Source organism: Malania oleifera, chromosome 4, assembly GCF_029873635.1.
Source record: "Malania oleifera isolate guangnan ecotype guangnan chromosome 4, ASM2987363v1, whole genome shotgun sequence".
Classification (NCBI taxonomy): Eukaryota; Viridiplantae; Streptophyta; class Magnoliopsida; order Santalales; family Ximeniaceae; genus Malania; species Malania oleifera.
In genome coordinates this window covers 90036211-90060987 of record NC_080420.1, presented here as the reverse complement: position 1 = coordinate 90060987, position 24777 = coordinate 90036211, and the positions used below count along the sequence as shown (strand labels likewise).

The window sequence follows — 24777 nt, the reverse complement described above, 5'->3', positions numbered from 1 at the left end:
ACACTTGAAAGTGGTGAGGGAGATTATAGGAGAAAGAAAGAAGAATGAAATGAAAGAAGGAGAAATGATGAGTGGAAAGTGAGGGATGAAATGAGAATAAATAGGAGATCGGGGTGGGGGAAGATGTGGCACGCGGGTAGCTAAGAGGGAGGGGGTAAGCAAACACGAGCTGCATGGTTTGGTATGTGCATGGTTTTGTAAGTGCATGTCAAAATCGATTTTCAAAAGTTGGTTTTGACTACAACTAATTATACATGCACGGGAGTTAAGCCACGTGGGGCAAACTAACTTTTGGAAAGTTGATTTTGCCGTTTTAGTGTTTTTTTTCTTGATTTTCGTGTTGTCTAGTGTGTAGTCTGTGCACACTGTCATTTCAATTTTTACTTTTTTTTCACTTGAAATTTTGTGCGCTGACTGCAAAACACCGCTATCACATCTAGACACATGGGTACATTTGCATATTTTTCCCCCAACTTTTTTTTTTTTAAAGAAGGACGGCACCTCCATTTATTTATTGATAAACCCTCACTTTTGGCGGAGGAATACCGTGGTTACAAGATAATCAAAGGGAGAAACAAAAGACAAAACTTTAAAGGCCTCCCAAATAACAACACCAACATCCAACCAAAAAAAGGATTACAAGTTCAATCAAAACAAAACAAAACAAGGACCTACAAAGCAAATATCACGTAATAAAACAAATAAAAGATAAACAACATAAAGTATAGACCAAAACCAACGAGAAATCAGCTAAACATATCTCATATAAATCGTACCCATCTTCTTCAATTTATACAACTCATTGATAACTCTAAACAGTTGACTACTATTTGTAAACAACGTATTCCTCCCCCTACACCTTGACAAGCCAAGACATATTTTTCCCCCAACTGTACATATTTATGTTTTTTCCTTTTCTCTTAATAATTCTGTAAAAAAACTCTATATATATATATATATATATATATATATGTATATGCTTTGCAACAGTGGAATAAGGAATGAGGTGCATCGATTATTCCTCCCACCTTTGCAAATAGAGGGTCTCTGATTTTGCATTATTACTGTTTTTATTCTTATGTATGCGTCATGAGCTTGTTTGGTTCTTCGGCAAGGTGGGGATTGAGATAATTTATGACAGAATATATATGTACAAACCTGCTGCTGAAAGCAACGTTAGCTTTAATTTGTATGCACAAACCTATTCAATAACGTATCTCACACTGCAAGAACCCATAGCACAGAATATATATCACACACATCCACCGCTGTCTCCACAAAAATTACGCATGTATATATATATATAAATAAAAGACAACTGAAGTGGCTTTTCCTCTGCATGGGTATAAATAAGCAGCCCAGTTAGTCCATTGAAGATTATATTACACCCATTCAATAGTGCCTCAGAACTCTATAGTTACTTCAACTTTATCTATATATATATATATATATATATAGAGAGAGAGAGAGAGAGAGAAATGATAGGGTGGGAAGATGTTTACAAGGTGGTAGTGGCGATGGTGCCTCTCTATTTTGCACTGATTCTCGGATATGGGTCGGTGAAGTGGTGGCGCATCTTTAACGCCGACCAGTGCGACGTCATAAACCGCTTCTTGTGCTACTTCACACTCCCTCTCTTCAGCTTCGAGTTCACCGCCCACGTCGACCCGTTCAAGATGAACTACTTGTTCATCAGCGCTGACGCCATCTCCAAGTTCGTTATCGTGGCCGTGGTTGCCTTCTGGGCCAAGTTCAGCAGCAAGGGAAGCTATTGCTGGTCTATAACAAGCTTCTCTTTGTCCACTTTAACCAATTCTCTGGTGGTAGGTGTGCCCTTGATGAAAGCCATGTATGGGCAAATAGGGGTAGATCTAGTGGTGCAGTCTTCTATTGTGCAGGCCATTATTTGGTTTACCTTTCTCTTGTTCGTGCTGGAATTTCGTCGGTCGGGCACCGACGTATCTCCCAAAACAACCATTGGAGACCGGGTTTCTTCGCCGAATGAACCAGTGAAGGATTTGGAGGGGAACGGGGAGGTTGTCGTGATCCATGCGAGGCCGTCCTTCTGGCATTTGATGAGGGTTGTGTGGCTGAAACTTGCCATGAATCCAAACTCTTATGCTTGTATAGTGGGCATAATCTGGGCTTTGATAGCAAACAGGTATTGCTGTTAGCAAGACTAAGCGTGTAATTATATACATACTTAACTTTAATAAATTTAGTCACGTTTATCTGATTAAGGAGCATATATGTGCAACTCTTTTCTGATTTTCATTGTTTTTTTTTTTTTTTTTTCAGATGGAGTTTTCAAATGCCAAGTATCATGGAGGGATCAGTGTTGATCATGTCAAGAGCTGGAACAGGGACTGCAATGTTTAATATGGGTATATTACTGAAATTAATTATATACATAATCTATTTTCTTAGAGTTTGAAAGGATCACGTGGAATAAGCTAGGCAACTTCTCACCTGAGTTAATTAGTGCATGCATATGTTTATGCAGGCTTCTCTAACTATTAAAGATCACTAGAGAAAAAAAAAATTGTGTTTCGCCATGGATGGTGCTGTAAATCTATGTGTGCGGGCACGCACCCATGAGAAAGAGAGACATTATCGATTTAGATTGTTTAATCACACTACATTTTATGTACTCAATCATTTATTTAGATGTTAAGTGATTTTTTAATTAATAATTATCAATTTAAGAAAAAAATTTCTAAGATATGTAAACCTAAGAATACTATATTATTAATTAGTTATCTAAAAATGTGACATAGTAATGCAATTTAACCTATAATTTCTTCTAGAGGGAAAAATACAAAAAGGAAAAAAAAAAAAAGGGAAAAAAGTGTGTGCTTCCCCTGCTCCCAATAAATTATTAAATTCAATTGTCTAACCACATCTTACTTTAGACAACAATTCTAATACTGGATTTCGGGTGAGTTTGGGAAAACTTCCAAGTATTTGATCTCGAAATCCTATTTATTAGTGAGGAAGAAGGAAATTTTTATCTCACTTTTTAACTGGAATAATTCTTTCCATCCGTTTCTAAACCATTTTCCCGATAAATTGAAATTGCATGGAATATAAAGGATGATTCACTCTATTTTCCTTTCCCTACTAAATCTTTTTTTTTTTTTTTAAATCACAACTGAGCAAAGAAAAACAAGACTATTCATTCACACGTTTCTTCCAATTTTTTCTTAATTTGTACCCTGATGTCTTTTACCAAACATATTATGCAAATGTGCAGGACTCTTCATGGCTTCGCAAGAAAAGATTATTGCTTGTGGCACAAGCCTGACTGTGTTTGGGATGGTTCTAAGGTTTATTGCTGGACCTGCAGCAATGGCTATAGGGTCCGTTGCTGTGGGACTACATGGCGATGTCTTGCGTGTTGCTATTATCCAGGTAATTCATTATAATCCTGCTTTGAAAATATTATTTTGTATACTAATTACATGTTGAAATTAAAGATGATGTAAATTTTATTAAGATATAAAAAAAGTTATGTACAAGGTAGGAAGAAAATATACCAAAGCCAAAAGCAGAGGGGAAGAAACTCCCATGATAGAAGGGTTAGAAATACTTAACAAGTATTATTGTATTTCTCATGTCTAATAGTATATATGGGTGCCTATTTATATAGGAGGCAGGGAATGCTATACAAGTAAATAGGAGTGCAGTACAAGTGTAGTACAAGTAATAAGATTGTAGTATAAGTAAATAACGGTTGGGCTTCGGCCCAAAGCCTAAAAGCCCCCCTAAACTCAAGTTGAGTGGGAGACCCAGCTCGAGGTTGTCAATCCAAGCATGATGATGTCCCTTAGGATGTGACTTGGTGAAGATATCCGCAAACTAATCTTTAGAAGAAACTGAGAAGAGCTTGAGAGCACCATGGACAATATGATAACAGATAAAATGACAATCAATCTCGACATGTTTAATCCATTCATGGAAGACATCATTGTGAGCAATGTGAATGACACTTTGATTGTCACAATAAAGAGGGGTAACAGAGGATGTGGACACACCTAAGTCCTTGAGAAGCCATCGTAGCCAAAGAATCTCAGATGTGGTATCAACAAGGGCACGATATTCTGCTTCAGTAATAGAGCAGGTCACAAGAGTTTGTTTCTTACTTCGCCAAGAAATCAGAGAAGTGCCAAGAAGAAAACAATAACCAATGGTGGACCTACGATCGGTGGGATCTCCTGCCCAATCAGTATCAAAGAATGCACGAAGAACAAGCAAAGACTGAGTAGAGTAGAAAAGGTCATGGGAGAGAGTGCTCTTCAGATATTGAAGAATTAGAATTGGTGTAATCCCAAGAGGGGGTGAATTGGGTATTTAAAAAATTATCCTTCCTAGGTTTGGTTCAAATCGCAGTCAGTAGTACACAACGTATGGTCTTTCTAAAACAGTCTCAATTTCTCAAGCAATTAACTAAACAAATATTCAAAGCATATAGAACAGGCTTAGTAATTCATAATTATACACAATAATAAAACATAAACATTCAAGTGCAAGAATTCAAATTGCAGAAATTAAATTAGACACAAGAAATGTTATCGAGATTCGGCCAATAATGTCTACATCTCCGCCTCAAGCTCACAAGTAAGAGTTCACTAAAGTTGCTCACTTGCAGGTGGAGCAACACCTTTTACAACCTCCCTTTCCTTACTGGGCAAAGGAATATCCCAAGTCAGATTAACAGGGCTGACCCCAACCTTTACAATACCTTACTAGGATGGTGCACCTAATTCTCCTAACTGGGTCTGAACCAGTTTGGTGCTCTCCTAACTGAGTCTGAGCAATTCAAAACTATTCATACGGCTAGTCTCCCTCTTCTGAAAACACGTCAAAATTGCAACAAATATTCAATCTAAGATAACCAGTTTGGCCTAAGAAATGTAAATACCATCTATGGAATGAGTGATTTCAAGACCCAAGAAGTAGCTAAGATGACCAAGATCTTTCATCTCAAACTGCTAACTGAGAAAATCCTTGAGTTATTGAATGCCACTGAGGTCATCACTAGTTATAAGAATATCATCCATATATACAAGAAGCAAAAATGGTGCATTTGTCAATGCAATAAAGAAATAAGGTAGAATCATAAGGATTGGTAGTGAAACCCAAGCGAAAGATGATGGAGCTTAACTTGGCAAACCAAGCTCCTAAAGCTTGTTTAAGACCATAAAATACATGTCAAAGGTGACAAACCTTGTTTGGTTCAACAGAGAGACCATGTGAAGGTTACATATAAACTTCTTCACTTAACTCCCCATTAAGAAAGGCATTTTTGATATCCATCTAAAAAAGGTCTTACTTACTAGCAGCAGCAACAGTTAAGAGGGTATGAACATATGAGATACAAGCAACTGGAGCAAAGGTCTCCTCATAATCAATCCTGTACTCCTGTGTAAAACCTTTTGCAACAAGATGAACCTTATAGCACTCAATGGACCCATCAAAGTGAGTCTTGATCTTGTAGATCCGCGTACAACCAATAACAGACTATCCAAGAGGGAGAGTAACCAAATCCCAAGTATGGTTCTTAGATAATGCATCAAGTTCCTTTTTCATTGCAATCTACCTTAAGAGGTCAATGGAGGCCTCACGATAGGTGCAAGGCTCATGCAATGTAACAAGGCCAGTGTAACAATGATAGTCAAGTAAGTGAGCAGGAATGAATCTTACCCAAGTTGAGTGATGAGGTGGAATGTATTCTACAAGATCTTCAAGTGGAGCAGGAGCAGGAGACTCGAGCTTAGGGTTGAGTAGCTCGTCGTCAACTGGTTCATCGTCCACCTATTCATGAAAGGGTAAACTAGGAAAGGGATCAAAAGTATATGGTGATTAAACAGAGAAGTCTATAGGAGGTTAATGAGCATCTATAAAGGAAATAGGTGACTCATATGGAAAGATTTCTAATACAGTGGAGGTAGATAGGGAAGAACGAAAATGAAAGAGCTCAACAAAGGATTGGTGTTCCCAAAAGACAACATTACGGGAGACATGAAGATGATGAGAGACGGGAAGATGATGAGAGACGGGATCATAACACCAATACCCCTTTTGAGTTTCTTCATAGCCAAGAAAACAACAAAGTTTGTATCGAGGCTCAAGTTTGTTGTGCTCATATGGCTGAAGAAGAATGAAGCAAATAGAACCGAAGGAGCGAAGGAGATGATAATCTAGAGGTGACCCAAAAATACGCTCATATGGAGTTTGATTTTGGATGACAGGACTGGGAATGCAATTAATAATATGAACAACATGAAGAGCAGCTTTACCCCAATAAAAAAAAAGCAAGAACTTTGGCAGAGAGAAGAAGAGCACAAACAGTGTCTGGAATATGATGAAATTTTCATTTGGATCTACCATTTTGCTGAGAGGTGCCCAGACAAGTTAGGTGATGTACAGTGCCATAGGAATGCGAAATGGCTAGAAAAGCATATTGAGTATATTTAAGAGCATTATCATATCGAAAATCTTGATATGTTTGGAAAATTGTGTTTCAATCATTTTTGAGTTACTATAGATTGGTAGTAATTCAGAACGAGATTTCATGTGAAAAGTTCAACTATAATGAGAATAATCATCAATAAAGATAACAAAATATCGAGATCCACCAACACTAGTAATAGGAGAAGGTCGCCAAACATCAAAATGAATTAACTCAAAAATGTTATTAGTGACAGATTCACTATTATTGAAAGGTAAAACTGGTTGTTTTCCTAACTGGCATGAAGTACAATCAAAACTGCCTTTGGACATAGAAACTTACAGACCCCTAGAAGCTAATTTTTGCACTTGAGAAGAGGGTGCATGAACAAGACAAGAATGCCAAAGGGCAATTGAGACTTACTAGGCAAGATTGAGATAGCAATGGAAAGAGATGCATTACCATACATATGAATAGCCTGAGCTATTATGTCATGTAGTTCAGTTGAGGAGAGGTGGATAGAGGATCCAAAAGACTGAGACTTAGCCAAGATGAAATGTATTGGCGGAGTAGACTCAGAATTGGCAATATCTGCAATAGATTTGTTGCAACGGTAACAAGTCTCAATACTGTGGCAAGATGCTTCCAATAGTTGCAAAACTTTTTGTTGGACTACTTGCGACGATTGCTAGAGCTAGAGGCATCAAACCCTAATTGTGAAGGTTGCTCTGTGGGAGAAGAGGGAGCAATAGCTAGAACATTTAACTTATTATGAGCTTGAAGGGTTGCAATATGAGCTTCTTCTCTAGCTAACTCATTTACAGTAGTATTAAGAGAGGGAGGAGGACTGCAATTAGAAGCTGATCTCGAATGGGCTCATAGGCTTTTTCAAGTGACATCAAGAACTCATAGAAATGAAATTCATCTCGAACAGCAGCATACTGTTAAGCATCTTTTGAGGATGCCCAAGTTGGATCAGAAAGGTCAATTTGTTCCCAAAGGAAGCAAAGCTTATCATAGTATTCATTGATAGATTGATTTGGTTCTTGCTAGAGCTAATGTAACTCAACCACTAACTGATATTTCATGAATCCATGAGAAGTGGAATATCGTTTGACCAACATATCCCATGTAGCTTTTGCATCGTCAAAGCTGCCCAACAGATTGGAGATGGAAGGAATGGAAGTGTTCCGAAGCCAAGTAAGGATTATATGGTTATGACTATCCCATTCAACTATGCGAGCAGTAAATGCAATAGCTCAATTGTCCCCTTGACAGGAATAGTGATTGCACCAGCACAATATTGCCAAAGCATGCGACCCTTAAGAAAATTGTGCATAGCTTGAGACCAAGATAAATAATTCCTAGTCCCCTCCATTGTAGTATTGATGGGGCGAGGAAGAAAAACATCATTTTTATCCATTTAGAGACACAATATGCACCCAAAAAAAAAAATAGATTGCAAAAATGAAATCTATGCGAAAAACTGGGTAAGGAGAACCTGGCCTAAAAAAGTCAACCCTAGAAAAGTCAACGATTCAGTCTATGGTCAACGCTCGAGTCAACAGTTAACAAGTTGACATGGCGTGCTAACGTGGCAGGCTAACGTGGCAAGCTAATGTGGCGTGAGGATGCCAGTTAGGGCTGACGTGGCAGGATGAAACAAGCGTTTGGAGCGTGAGTAGGCAGCAGGCGATTGGCGCATGAGGTGCATGAGGCGTGTGGACTCTGAAGAGCTCCGATGATGTCCTAGTTTCCACCGATGAATAGATCGGCAAACAACGATCTTGATGGTACCTGCAAAAGCTTGATCAGAGTGATGAGCACCATGGCGACAAAGGATGCAGTGGTTTGTGGTGTGGTTCCTTGATGGTGGCGGAAGCATGATAGGGAAGGAGCAACACCAAGATAACAATACTACTAAGAAAAGGTCAGAGTAGTGGCTCTGATACCATGTTAGAAATACTGAACAAATAATATTGTATTTCTTGTGTCTAAGAGTATATATGGGTGTCTATTTATATAGGAGGCATGAAGTACTGTACAAGTAAATAGGAGTGCAGTACAAGTGTAGTACAAGTAATAAGAGTGTTGTAGTACAAGTAAATAAGGGTTGGACTTCAGCCCAAAGCCTAATACACGTTAACAAGAAGAATAAGGTTATGTTTGGTTCGCGAGAAATAGAAATTCATATAATAAGATGGAATAAAATGAAAAATTTGAAAGTTGTACGTGGTAAATATTCTTTATTGTTCCATCTAACATGGAATAGGAAATGAATATACAGTTTCATGATGAAATTTGAAAATATTTATTCCTTATCTATTACTTATAATAGATATATAAAAATTTTTATATTGTCATTGTTTTATGAAAATAATATAGATTTTTTAATAGAAATTATCAAATTCTTCTATATATAGTTACCATTCTGTTTTTAAAAATAGGTATTTTATGAACAAAACATTACACAAGTTTGATCAGTTTAGTGGAAACATGAGCATGGGCTTTACTTTCTTTCTTGGTCTAAGTATGGATAGAGGTGCTAAAAGGAAATTCATTTTTAGTATATCATCATCTTCCCCTCCTCAAGTGTATGGAGTGAACTGAATTCTCACCAAGAACACGTAATATTCTATCACTTTATGCATTCTACTCCATTAATGGGATAGGCTTTTCATGATATGAAATTATTAGGTTAGGATGTCTTACCATATCACAAATCAAATTCTTGAAGTTTGAATAATTTTTAGAAAGTTCGACTCAAATAGATAACCATTAGTTGAAAAAATAAAACAAAAATCAAAAGATTTGATTGGCTATTAAAATATGATTTATTTAAGTCTAACCTAACAATTTTTCCCTTTTGTGATCCTCAAAAAGATTTTATTTTTGGCACCTTAATTTTATTTTGGAAGTTGGATTCTTATATTTATTTTCTTCCATATTTCCCAACCCAAGTTATTGCCTTCAATATGGATACTTTAAGAGCTCTCATACTTCCGTTAACCCTTAACATGTAGAATGTGATTGAGGCATTACCAATAAGGTCGTAAGAAAATTAAGGATTAAGGTCATATTTTGTTAACATATGCATAGAGAATTATAATATGATTAACTAATTCTCCATTTGTTGGCACAATCCAGTAGTTAACTTGTGCCCCTCCCCTTTCCTTTCGAGATTGTCAATTGTGAGGATTTTGCCTATAGCACCTAACTGGCAAAGAGCCAACAAATTGAGTCTTTGTTTACAATCTCCCTTTTCTAATAAACTTATTTTGTAGTTTTTGAGTTCCTACTAAGGTATATTTATTTCTTTTTTCTATGAAAAAGATAAATTGCAAATATATTTAGCTCAAAAGGGAAATACAAAGGAACATATAACATGACAAAGGGCTAAGCTTGCCTTATAGCAACATAGTCATAATTAAAGGTCTTTATGTCGTTACATCTACTTCTAGCATCTAGATGGATCTTTTGAACAATTGAGTTAGCCTCCAAGGAGGCCTTCACTTATAGTTTTGAAATCATTGTTCTTTATATTCGATAAATGATAGCAATCCAAACAAATCTATAAAGAAAAAAAAAAGGGATGATTTGTTTCAATCTAGGGAAGGAAAACCCTGACTTTGAGTAGTCATCTAAACATTCTCCCTAGATATTCCATGCCATATCTTTTTCTTTGAAATCAAATTTTTTTCGTCTACTACCGCAACGAGTAATCTTCATGTTTCCAACTTGCTTTAGTATCAAGTTACACTTCCACTTTGCTAAGTACTCCACTTAACTTTATATATATAGTCTCCTATTTATGAATGACTCAGTGAGCAAGGATGAAATCCACCTTCTTGTCATAAAAAGTAGTTATGGATGTGAGAGCCCTCTTAATTGAATACTTCATCTTGGGTTTTCCATGTCAGCATGAAACGAATTGAGTAAGCTTGCATAGAAAATAGAATGGAACCTTAGTTTTGGTGGTAGTTTCACTTGGTAGGTCACCTTTTCAACTCGTAATCATTGAAAAAAAAAAAAAAAATGAGAAGAAGGTCATCCATACTTCCCTACCAACACCTTGCATTGAATGCATACCTTGGTGAGACAGGAGGTTAACCAAGATCCCTATCTTGATATTCCTTGTGTCATCACTTCTTATTTTCCCACTTCTTTATCTTCTTAGTTACCAGACCATGTTAATATGCTTATGTCATCCATTGGCAACTCTTTAAGCTACTAAACTATTGTCCGCATACTCTACGGCAATGTTATTGGGCGTCAATGACTATTATCTTGTGGCTAGCTAAATCAAAAGAGCTCTGATGCATGGACTCACTTCTTCGTAAGTTATAGGAGACTTGACCTATGTGTCAAGCAAATTTTCCCAATCCCTTTTGTTACCATTCACATAGTGCCTCAAATATAATTCTAATAAGGCATTAACACTTTTGGCTTGGCCATGAATTTGTGTAGGTAAGCTTGTGCAGAAGTTAAGATTCAAACCCCATGGGTCGAAAAAGTTCCATCCAAAATCAGCCCATGAATCTTCCATCCCAATCACCTACTATTGTAATCCAAACTTCCCAACACTTAAGCACAAGCTTAAAGAATAGATATGTTACTTCTTATATTCTACAATAGGGATAGGCATAAACATACTATACTTGAAAATTCTCTCCACATCCATTGCAATGGTAAAAATCACTACAAGAAAATGCCCTTTTTGGTGTGCAACATTTCCTTGCAAAAATTCAAAATTTTGACGCAAAATATCTTTTTTGACAAAAATTGGTTTGTTGCAAATCTATGAAAAAAAAGGTGTAACTAATTGTATTTGCAGGGATATAAATTCGTCACAAAAATATTGCCTTTTGTGATGAAATTTCCAAGTGCCATAAAAATGTCTATAATTTATTGGGAGTTTTTTCAGCACAATAAGTAATAAAAATGCAGCTAATAATTAAACTTTGTTGCTAATACTTACAATACACACAATATTTTTGCAAGGAAATTGGTAATTTCCACAAAAGAAAAACACAATTTTGTAAGAAAATTTTTCATCAATATAGAAATAAAAATATTGCCCTATATTAATTAATATCATTGTTTTGTGAGGAACTTATTAATCTGTCATAAAAATGTATTTTCTTATACGTACCCTTTTGAATTTGGTAAGCAAGTGATGAATCCATAAAAAATTATTTCCCACGAACATTTAGGTATAGGTAAAGGCTCCAACCATCCTACAAGTTGGTGTTAATTGATATACATTGTCATATTGGCACACAAGATAAGTTTGTACATTGGGTCTCTATGTCATCCCTCATCTTTGGCCAGTATTACAAATTTTCCACAAGTGCAAAGTAGGAAGGATCCTTAGATTTCCAATCCCTTTGGAGTCATGAAACTCCTTAAGAATCTCCTTCCTCACATAGATATGACTTTCTTTAGTGAAGAGTAGACCATTCTTTAGTTGAAACTACCACAATCCATCTTTGACATTGTTTATCCTACTCTTGGCTAAAGAATCTTGGTCTAAAATTTCCTTTTTTTGATCCATTAAACTTCTTTGGGCTCTACAAAGGCTGCTAACTCAACCTTTTGGCTAGTGCATCTACTATCAAGTTAGACATTTTGAGCTTGTACTCAAGCATATAGTCAAACTCTACTAAGAAATCTAGCCATCTCACTTATTTTGGGGGGAGCTTTTTTTGAGTGAGGAAGTAGCAAGTGCCACATTATTGGTCCTTACGACGAATGTTGTCCCTAATTAGTTGTGTCTCCATGTATGAAGCCAATGTACCATAGTAGTCATCTCCTTATGTTGAATGATAATATTGCCTCTTTATATCAATAAATTTTTGGCTCTCATAGGCCACAAGATGTGTTTCTTTCATTTGAACCCCACCACTAGCCAAATGTGGTGTGTCAATATGCACCTTGCAAGTTTTGTTTGGTTAGGGAGCCTAACAACGAATCCTCCATGATGACCTTATTAAGTGCTTCAAAGGCCCATCCTATCACATTGATCATTCCACTCCCACATTTTGTTCTTCTTGACTAGGTCCATCTAAGATAGTACCAAGGCTAAATATCCCTTGATAAACCTTTTCACATTAATTCACTAAGCCAAGGAAGGATCTTAACTTGGTCACTTCCACGGTGGCTCCGATTATTGTATTGTACCTTTGCCTATCCATGCGAAGCTTTTGGCCTCCTATTACATGGCCAAGAATGTCACATCATCACAAGCAAAAACATACTTCTCCTTCTTCACATAGATTTCATTCTCTTTTAGCACTTGGAAGACTTATTGTAGGTTCTTTGTATGTTATTAAGTGGATCTTTTCATACACTATAATATCACATAAATACACCACAAAAAACTTATCCAAGAATGTTTTGGAATATCGTCTTCATAAGAATAAAAATGAGTATTTTTAATACCAAAAGGCATAACTATAAGAATCATACAATGTTATAGATGCACTCCTAGATTCAGTACCCCATTCTGCAGTCCTTACATAGTAGTATCATGCATGCATGTACAACTTAGTAAACCACCGAGCACCATTAAGTTGGTTGAACAAATCCACAATTAATGAAATGGGAAATTTGTTATTAACTATAATCTCTTAAGTACCCTATAGTTGATAAATGGGAAAAGAGAGCCATCGTGCTTCCTTTGAATGAGAAAGGGTGCACCATAGGGGGCTTATTATGGTTACATGTTGCCCTCAAGCGATATCTCCTTCAACTACTTTTTTAAGCTCCTCTAACTCTATAGAAGCCACTTGATAGGTACCATATTTTGAGGTCTTACACCAAGTTTCAACTTGATCCTATAGTCTACCTTCCTCTCAAGTGATATTTTCTTTTTTAGCTCAGATGGTATAACATCCTTTTCATCTTCAAGGACAAGTTGGATCTCTATAGGTAAACTTTCTTTTAGGAAAAGTGTATAATGATCCTCAATCTTCAAATTGCAAGATATGTTGGTTCCTTCTCTTCCTCATTGGAGAGTTGCATGACAAAAAGAGACTTGGCCTTAATGGATGTTTCACAAGTGACTGGTACCATGCACATACTTCCCTCCTTTAAGATGTGCTTGTTGTTGGCAAAGAGAAGTTGAAAGGCTTGGACGCCATCTAGGAACCCCGTCCCAAGGACTATATTGTAACCATCCATAGGCACTACTAATTGATACATCACACTAAATCATTCACCAAGGCATGGCTTTATCTTGTATGCTACACCATAGATGGGCTTGGCCTTAGAGTTCATATCCTTAAGCCACCCTTGCTCCATTATACATTTGATCCCAAATCTTTTGGATTCCTTGACCTTTATAAAATTGTTGGAAGCACCCATACCCATCAAACTGCCCATACAAATGGAATGGAGGCTCGTACTTTGTAAGCTTGTTCAAGTAGATTAGGGCTGAATGGAAAAAATTAGTAAGTGATGTGAGTAAGAAGACTCTAGAGAGAAATTCATCCTAAGCATCTACATAATGCCCACATGAGCATCCACATGGCACCACATCACTAGAAGTTGGCAAGGTTTGACACTTCTAACCCTAAATTTGTAAGTATGGATGCATGTCAACAAAGTAATGCTTTGAAGCTAGCAAAATAAAATTCCAAAGAATTTCAAAATGAAGGTTTATTTCAATTAGAAACAGGCTTCAAAAACATCAAGGCTCTTTTCATTTTATGACTTATATAAAACTAGTTGACATTGCTAACTTTAGTATTCCTATCATTCCCTTTCCAATAAGACCTTAAACTTCTATTTTAAACCTTTCACTACATATTTGGGAAGCACACAAGTAGATCACCAATACCCTTTGATACATCGCAACACATAATTAATTAAAGCCTGTCAACATATAACATATGTTTGTGATTATACAAAGATGAATCCTACCTAATATTATTTTAATAATGTTTTTACATTAATCAGATTTAGAAGTTTTCTCAGTGACTAAAGATAAGTCAAGGTATTTGATTAGAATAATACACTCAAGAACACCCAAAAGAAGACTAATCTCATACTATATAAATTTTCCAATTTAGTAGGTCTGTTCTAAGAATTATATGAATATTCAAGAGACTAAATGAATTCTTGATGCTAGTTGCTAAGGAAATATCACCATGAGTAATTACCAGGATCGGAGATAATCAATATCAAACATAAATTTGCAATGCCAACTTTTCTATATTGCTAAGAAAGGAGATGCTCACTTTAGTAGATATTACATGAAGCAATTTAAGAATCTCCATGACCAAGTCAAAGAGATCAAGAGAAATAGGATCCCTTTGCTTCACTGTTATTGCTTTATTAATTGCCTTAAAAAAAAACTCCGTAGATCCATCAATTGAAATGGAATACCAAGGAGTTAAGATGCACTTCCTAATCCAAACAATAGAACATGAAAGAGTACTATTACTTAAAAGCAATTAAGTTACAAAATCCCAACTAATAGGATCAAATGCTTCTTAATGTCAACCTTCAAAGCAAAAAAAAAAAAATCCTCAAAGGACCAATATCTTAATTGTCTTGAATATATCTTTCTTTTATGAATTATGTTTGATTGGTACTTAACAAAGAAGCCAAGCAATGACGCAGTCTATTTTCTATAATCTTTGTTATGTATTTGTATATAACGTTGCAATAGGCTATTGGTTGAAAATAATATGCTTTGGTGGAATGTTTTACTTTAGGAATCAAAGATACACAGGTAGCATTAACTTGCTCAAGCAGTAATCATCTTCAATTATACTCTAGCAAAATTTGAAAATTTTGGAGTTAATATTCCAAATTTATAAAATTAGCCATAAATTTGGAATTCCTACTAAAGATGATATTATAAAAAAAAAAATGTCATTTTCATTTTGATAAGTGCTTCGATAACAACTATAGCATCTTCGTTTTTAATAATTAACAAAAGTTGTGGGTAAAGTGAATTGAGTGGATCTTGTGGGTTGTTCATATTTATTTCCAAACAAAGACCTTTGCATCCAAAATGTCAAATATGTATAGAATTCCTTTCTATAAGCCCTTGTCATGACAAAGGTAAGAGTAATTTGGGGACCGATCCTCAAGTTGCTATTTTTACTTTATTCAACTTAAGGTTCTCGAGAGTTTATTGTTTTCACTAAAAAACATCCACATCCAAACCCATCCTCAAGCAAAGAGGCATGAGGTAAAGAAAATGAAGAGCTCATTATTTTTGTTGTTGTTGTTGTTAGTTTCAATTCAATGGGTTCCTCCAAATTCATAAATTGGGTTCACCCATCAGCACTCAACCATAAAATAGGACTTTTTTTTTTTTTGTTTGGAGGATAATGGAAGTGAGCTTTGCGAAAGTAGAGAATATAACCAGGATTTGATTGTTTTAAAACTACGAGGTAATGTCGTAAAATATATTTAAAAGTATATTGATAAAGAATATCTTGGAAAATAATATATAAAATGATTTCGAAAAAAAACAAAACAAAACAAAACAAACAAACAAGAATAGAAAATGGAGACCAAGTTACTAAGTCTTTTCTTAGAGTAGTACAGACTTGTATTACAACTTAATCATCATACGACCAACTACACTCATACTTTTATAAAGTTATAAACAAATTGCGGCTTCTAAATAGCCATCCTTGTTCCAAATAGTGGGTGAGAAAGATGGAAACAAACAAATAATGATTGCAACTACACTCCTACGCTTCGTTCAAAGAATAGAAGGAGAAAAGAGAAGATTAATGTTCAAAGAAAGGAAATACTTTATAAATAATTTTCTTGTTATTAGAATTATAGTCCATCTTAGAGAAAAAGAAATTATAACTTTCACAAAGAAAATAAGTTTTTTCTCCAAACATATTGCAAAAGTTCATCCTAGATTCTTCTTGGGAAATACTTCTCTTATTTTTTATCAAAGAATATTTCTAACCAACCATTATTTCACTCCCTGCAAATTTAATAAGTCTTCCTTATGGACTAATTTTAGAATTGGGTGTGACCTAATTTCATGCACTTTCAATGGTTTTAAGGGACTGAGACTTTGGTGAAAATATATGGGCCATCAAGCTGATGAAATTTGATTATTTGAATTGTTGTTCTATTTTGTGACTACACTACAGGCAGCTCTACCACAATCCATCACATCCTTCATTTTTGCCCATGAATATGAACTGCATGCAGATGTGCTCAGTACTGCGTAAGTGGTTTAATTTCATTTTTATTGGAACTTTTCAATTTATATTTATAAAACCAAAAAAAAACTTTATTAATTTTTTTTTTCTTTTTAATGGATGCAGGGTGATATTTGGCACAATTGTGTCACTTCCGGTGTTAATTGCATATTATGCAATTTTAGAATTTTTAAATTGATCCATTTCTTGTCTATCGATGTCGTTTCTTGGTTTCCATGTGTAACCTCCAATATTTTAATTAATCCATAGTTTAATTTCATCTTAGTGCTTCATCCTATTGTGAAAATAGAGCTCTTTCAATAATGGATGGTGGAATAAAACATTGTATAAAAGAATCACACATATACTTGTAACAATATCAATGGTGAATATAGAATCATTCTACAACCATAGCAACATAAAGAAAATAATAATAAAGGCAACGACACCAAGAATTACGTGGTTCGACAAAGCTTACATCCATGAGAGCAATCAGTAAGAGATTTCACTATGAAGATCAAAGATTACACACTACAATGATCTTCTCTCCTTCTCTCACTCTCTTATATGTCAATATATGCCCAAAAAAACATACATAACAAACCCTCAGAGACTTCCCTCCGAATCTCTAACCGTCATACTGTTTACATTCAAAATTCAAATATTTTCTTTCAGCCCAGAAGCACTCGTCGACAAGAATAGGGCACTTGTCGACGAGATAGAGAAGGCCACTCGTTGACAATTCTTTAAACTCTGAGATTTTCTGACTCTTGGTATCTCCTCGTTGACGAGCACTTACACCAAGAACACATCCATATGTTTTTCTCCCTTTGTTTATAAAACTCAGAAGTATAAGAGTCACACCATAAACAACAATCTCTACTTTGGCAATTATACGCCCCTTAGGAGAACCCGAAAAACATATCTGACTGCTCCACCTCGAACTCGAAACGCTCGGTTGAGATTGTCTCCCTTCTAGCACTTGGAGACATGCACCAAGTCCAAGCAACGCCGCTTGAACTTACCAATGGCAGCTTCAACTTCTACCATCAACTCTGATACAGTTTTAGATACAATACCTGAAGACTTCACTTTAGGCTTCCAATAAAACCATCTCACAACAATAAACACAAAAGCTGCTGCAAGTCTTATATCACCAAAGTCCCTTGTATAGTCTTCAACAAAACTAACAACTGACGGTTCACCCTGTTGCTTGCAGAAACACATCATTGCAAACGTAGGGAACCTTTGAAAAATCCCAGACATCACAGCCCATCCTTGGGTACCGTACGGTAGACATTCCATATTGATTCTCTATAGAACCCCCTTGAGACAACAAACAAAGTCTCCCTATGGTTCCATCCATAAAGCCACCCTGAGATAATGTCAATCTCCCTATAGCCTTGTCCACAAAACTACCCTGAGATAACACCAATCTCCCTGCAATTTTATCCATGTGAATTAGCAAACCAAGACCCATCTTGGCTGTACCCAACACATTCATGTCAAAACCTTTCAACAGAGTTCCCAACTGATCAGCCTCGATCAAAACCTTTCCAATCAATAACATATTATTCACACACAACAAATACATCAATCCATGGCATCCTATCACCCTCTTCCAAAATGGAAGCCTCACCAATTCACTTGAGTAGTGATCTGATAGTGCACACGAACCCACAGTGATTCTGCTGGTCTCCTGAGCTGAAACTCCTTGCAATATGAACTATGTCATTTTTGCCCTGAGTCTGTTGCCCCACCTGCATCACATGCCCATTCATACCGTGATATTGTTGACTTGAGATAGAACTTGTAACGACCTGCTTAATTAACATGATTTTTTTTTTCCACTGTAATAATTATCATACTCTGATACCATAACATTATCCTAAGCAGCGAGAAGCATAATACAAATAAACATTTCCATACATAATGATATACCATACTGTACAATACCAGAGTGCTATCATGTTTCCCAAAAGAATATATACATGTGTTACTAAATCCCAAAAATTTGCCCTCAGCTAGCTAGGGCAATTACAAAAACCCTCCACTATACTCACTTTGCTGTCAGGGCACTACAGACGCCCCTCTACCTGCGAGCCTGATCTGCTCGCCTACCTAGATCACCTGAAAAAGGTTTCAACACTGGGATGAGCCAACGCTCAGTAAGACGATATATGCTATTACTAGTGTGTGGCAAATGAGTCATCATATCATAAAAATCTATTTCCATATAATCATGTATATCTGCATCTATAAATACAGTACAAATTATAATATTCATTACCATTTTCATGTCATTTAACACATCTGTATTTAAGTTACTATTCAAAATACTTCTAACATACATAAGTTCCCTTGTCTCTGTAAATCAGAATATACATAATAATAACTGTAAACTTTCCCCTGTGGATATTTGTATGTCATGATTTAACCCCTCATGACAGGGTTGTGCGGCCCATAGGCGGGATCTACATTGGCTGGCCGACTAGGTAAATCACTATACTCCCTCGGTCGATTTGCCCACCTCTACCCATATTTGATGGGGAGTCTGTCCATGTCAAGGGCACTATACGATCGACCTATAGCCTATTATTTGAATAGGCGGTTGCACTCTGTAAACTGTATACTGCATGTAGCTACGTTACCGTGCTCTGTAAACTGTATGGTTCAACAAGGTCTGATACTATATACATATTCATATATATACTCTTTCACTATTTTCATCATGTTTTCAAAATTACCATAACGCTATCTTTCTGTTTTGTACATACTATAACTGTAGCATCTCGATGCTATCTCTGTATAACTGTCTATATATTCTGTAAATGCTCTATCTGTATACTTTGAATGTTATGGTAATAGAAAACATGGCATGCTTTAAACTTTGTAAATCATAATACTGGAACTACGTAATCATAATACTGTATCCATAATTCATATAGTCATGGTGTTAAAATTCGTAAAATCATGATACTGTAATTCACATAATCATAGCACTGAAATACATAAAATCATGAAACTACAATTCATAAAACATACTCCTATACTACATACATATTCTCAAGCCACACCATACTTGAGTACATAATTTTCATAAATAAATACACTGCATAATATTTAGAAATTTCCTAGCATAGCATATATCCCTTACCTTATCTCTGAAAAACCCTTACTGTACTCTAGCCCGATACCCGCAGGGCCTCCTACAAAACACCCTAAAACCAATATTTGTTAGAACTAAACATCAGTATTTTTCTACCTGTATCATTTCCTATAACTACCACAAGGCCAAAATGAGACTAAAAGGCCTTACCCTGAATTTGGGATGATTTCCAACTCCGATTTCCCGACAATCCGCTCCGGTAGATGCGTAGAGAACTCCGCCAGGAGCATTGTGGTAGCTTCGGATCGTCGATCCGGCAACTGGTGGGGCCGAAAATGAAGAGAGAAAGGGGAGAGAGTCGTAGGAGAGAGAAAGAGAGAGGAGAGAGAGAGCGACGAGAGAACTGATAAAAATCCCGATTTTCCTCCTTTTATACTGTCAGATTTGTCGATGAGTCACGTCACTTTGTCGATGAATCTTTAGTAATTTTGTCGATGAAGCCCTGTATTCGTCGACGAAATTCAGACCGCCCTAGACCCTCTCTCAATATTTTCTCATCGACGAAATCCTTAAGGCCTTCGTCGACGAAGTCTGGCAATTTTCTAAAATTTTGATTATTTAATATTATCTCCAAAATGTAATGTCGTCGACAAACGCAAGTCTATGGCCTCCTTCTGTTTCTGTTTCTGTTTCTATTTTCTCTCCCTCTTATTATTAAAATATTATTATTCTTCGGGTCACTACAGAACTCCCCGCATTCTTGCCCTAAGTCCTTAACTCCACTTGAATAACATGATTGTTGCTACTGCAGTTTTCTAACATTTGTTTCTCTTCCTTTACCTGAGTACACTACCCCATAACTCTATCACCAAAATTCATGTCCTTGATCACCCCTTTGTTTGCTATAGGATCACCCAACTTGCACCCACCTTTCTTATACCCAAAAGTGTACCGTCTGAACATAACACCAAGTCTAGATCCTCCATCATTAGAATAGTGCACCAGTGGATATCCACTCACAACCGAGTAGTCTAACGCAAAACCTACCCACAATTCATTTGCAACTTTCCCATCTAGCGATACCTTTGGCGATCAGTCACATAAGAAATGTGTCATACTCACTGACTTCACCAAAAAGTACCCTGCAAGCCCTGCATATAACCTGCCCTACATGCAAAACTCCTTGAACAAAACCAGCATACTCAGCCCTAATGCTTGACTTGAGAATCTCTCTCCCGATCTAGTTCTCCACCACAACCACTGCATGAAGTACACCAAGACCCTTAATGATAAACACACGAAATACATATGTCTATTCCTGATGCTATCATCATTGGTTCCCAAATATCTGAATACATGCTGTCACTCATATGCTTTAACCGCATATGTCACATGATACTTGACTCAGATTCAAGAGTTGCAACTCCACCTACAATTGTAACACCCTGTAGTGCATAAATATTTCCCGCTACTTTTTCCCTTTTCATCACTATCAAGTTACCTTCACACACTTTCATTTCTCTACATTCAGACTCGTAACAATATCCATTACGGACTATAATTCCTAATGAAATACCATTCTTCCTTAGACCCGATTCGAGCTTTACATCACATATGGTTATTACAACACCATTATAAATTTTTATTTTGACATTTCCAATAACAAACAATTTGCATGAAATATCATTTTTCATCAAAATACAACCAGTATAAACTGACCTGTAGATGTCAAACCATTTTCTAGGATAAAAGCATCTGGTATCTAAGATCCAAGAATCACCCGTAAGGCACTCTGAACCCGATGAAACACGTAGCATATCTCTATCACTACATTTTGAGTCTTCATCCACTACACTTGAAGATTTTGACGAACCCTTAGACATACCTCAGCATTCCTGTCTTCACCAAACTAATGCCAGAGAATTCTCATCCATGACGTGATACAACACGTCCTTAACCAAACAAGACAAATGATTGCTCCCAATTCATTCAAATTTTGTATAAAAATTTCACCAAACCTTGTTACACTAAGAGATCCTTCAATTTCAAAGGTCATACAACAACGCTTTGATACCAATTGTTGTGAAAAGAATGCCTTTTCCAACAATGCACAGCGGAATAAAACATCGTATAAAAAGATCACACATATACTTGCAACAATATCAATGGTGAATACAAAATCATTCCACAACCATAGCAACATAAAGAAAACAATAATAAAGGCAACGATACCAAGAATTATGTGGTTCGGTAAAGCCTACATCCATGAGAGCAATCGACAAGAGATTTCACTATGAAGAACAAAGATTACATACTACAATGATCTTCTCTCCTTCTCTCATCTTCTCTCACTCTCTTAGATGTCAAAATATGCCCAGAAGAACATATATAACAAGCCCTCAGAGACTTCCCTCCAAATCCCCAACTGTCACACTATTTACATTCAAAATTCAAATATTTTCTCGCAGCCCAACAGTACTCATTGATGAGAACAGGGCACTCGTCGACTAGTCTATCCACTCGTCGACAAGTCTTTAAACTCTGAGATTTTATGGCTCTCGGTATATCCTCGTCAATGAGCACTCTGTGCTCATCGACGATTCTTTACCATTGCCCTGCACCAAGAACACATCCATATGTTTTTCTCCCTTTGTTAATAAAACTTTGAAGTAAAAGAGCCACACCATAAACAACACATCCTAATGGTATATGTTTTGCATTATTTAATATCAACTATTGTGTATATATATATATATATTAGTCAAAATAAACTAAAAAGAAAAAGCAAACATAAATCCATGTCTATTATCAATGCAAACTACTTTGTACCTTCATCAAATTGTGAATGATAAAAGCAACTAGGGTATTTCCTTGAAGATCCAAACAATCAAGGAGAGCTCTTATTTCTAGAAAATAATTCTTAACATAAGAATTGGATATCTTTATGTGAGAATGAGGATCAAGGAATTTAGATAAACTCGCCTTGTAGAGAAAAAAGATACAATATGAAAATAAAATAAAATATGATTATTATTGATGCTTTGAAAAGGAAAAGTTGCAACTTAGATAAAGGTTGACAATGGTGGTACATTGAGTCTAAACTAATGTACTGAAAAGTAACTCTATAATATCTAAAGGACTTTTTTTTTAAGAAAAAGTAATCTATATTATACCGACAATGAAAAAATAGACTAGATGTCATTGATAGACTAATAAAAGTTAAAGGTCTCCATTTGAGAGGTTAGGGAAAGGCCTTTTACTTTTTCAGTTCTTCTTCTACTATATATTCCTCGAGATGATCTCTCAAGATCTTTCTAGATCCTTTGCTTTTGGACTCTTGTTGTTGTCTTAGTAATTTGTCTCTACTATCACAAATGAAAAACATTCCATACAGTCCATCAATCCTCACCTATGACTGCCCATGATCATAGGCAAATCTAGTCTGCAATGACCTATTATTGTTCCCTCACTTGTATGAGAATTCAAGAATTAGGTGTTGTTACCTACAGTTGCTTGATTGAGTTTCTCAATATTTGTGCAACTATGTTAATTGAATATTAAGGGAACGGATATTGTTGCCAAGTGCTCGGCCAAGTTTCTCAAAATTAATGTCAACTAGATTAGATGGAAATCCAATCGCTCCTCCATGTTTCCATTCTTGCAATGGATCCGCCTTTATGTGTCATTTCCTAGCACCTTCCAGGCACCCACTTAGGCTAAACAATGTCACAATTAAAACATCTTATAACAAATAGTAGCTCTCAATAAGTGACGTGATTCCATCAATCAATTAATTTCAACCACCAATTTACAACAAATATTTTTACCTAGTGCGAGAGGTGATTCATATTTTATTCTCAACATCACATTCACCCGGGGGATCTTGCCTACTATCATCACCCATTGAAGCACCCATGGTTGGTTTTTGCAAAACATTCAAACCTTATTTTGACCTATAAATAAAGTCTTTTTCAACCTATTCACCTTTTATTGCTTGCCACAAACTCGAATCTTCTGCTAGTGTTCCCTTTTGAGTTCCCTTCCCACAATATTTCACTTTGCAAAATTTTCTAGTCTTGCTATTATGGCACCAATTTCTTTGGTTGACTTGTTCTCTAATTAGTCATCTTCTCCTGAATTACTTTCTGCCGGAGACCTAGTGGAGGTCTATATAGTAAGTCCTTTTAGATGACTACTATTCTTGGTTAGCCTTATCTAGGAGCCTCTCATAGCTTGCCACCCAAGATGTAAGGTGGCACAAATCTATGAATATGCTACCCTTAAAATTTACATGCATCTTGAAATTTAAACCATTGAAATCTAGGCTCGCCCATTCTTTCTCGAACAAATAAGCTTGATACCTACTCCACATCTAGCAAAATCTAGCTGTGAACTTATTGATGAACTGCTCAATGATTGAACTACCTAGGCTAAGTCTCCTACTGTCCAAGTAGGCAATTTTTCGTCAATGTGATTGAGACAAGTCCATGCTCTACATTTTCTTCTAGGGAACCTTCGTTCCCGGGTCCTTTCATTTTGGCCTCAATCATTTGTCTGAAGTCCATTTGGAGATCACTAAACACAAGTTGTCAATTCTTGAGCAATGTGTGAGAATGCCTATTGGTTTCCTCAACCACCTATTACTGGGTGGCTTCGAGATGGATTGCTGTTGTTAATCAAGTGGTCATCATTTTTTTAACCCCTAGCTGCACTGATTTTGTGCTTATGCCATTGATTATAGGTCCATTCCTTGGCAATAGATTCACTTCTGTCGGCAGCCAAGCCTTCATTTGCGTCTTCTAATACTAGTGGCATATCTTTCCGCCGTGCCTATTTTTTGCTCCTAGCAAATCATTCCCAAGATAAGAATCGTGAAATTTTATGTAGCAAAGGGATTTAGAGACTCCAGTAAGCTGCCCCTGTCAAAAACACAAACAAAAGAAATATATAATAATCTCATTGAAGGTTTGAAAAGGAATAGTTACAACTTGGATCAATATTTACAATGTAGTTACTAAGAGTCTAAGCTAACT

The 24777-nt window shown here is 36.1% G+C and overlaps 1 protein-coding gene across 1 annotated transcript; it reads left to right on the top strand.

Moving 5' to 3' along the window:
• The first annotated feature begins 1325 nt into the window (after positions 1 to 1325).
• LOC131153185 (auxin efflux carrier component 5-like) lies at positions 1326 to 16920 on the top strand. The gene is made up of 5 exons (XM_058105318.1): positions 1326 to 2161; positions 2299 to 2384; positions 3254 to 3411; positions 16585 to 16661; positions 16762 to 16920. The coding sequence occupies exons 1-5, from the start codon at positions 1479 to 1481 to the stop codon at positions 16832 to 16834; spliced, it is 1077 nt and encodes a 358-aa protein (XP_057961301.1). The 5' UTR covers positions 1326 to 1478; the 3' UTR covers positions 16835 to 16920.
• The last annotated feature ends 7857 nt before the right edge of the window (positions 16921 to 24777 follow it).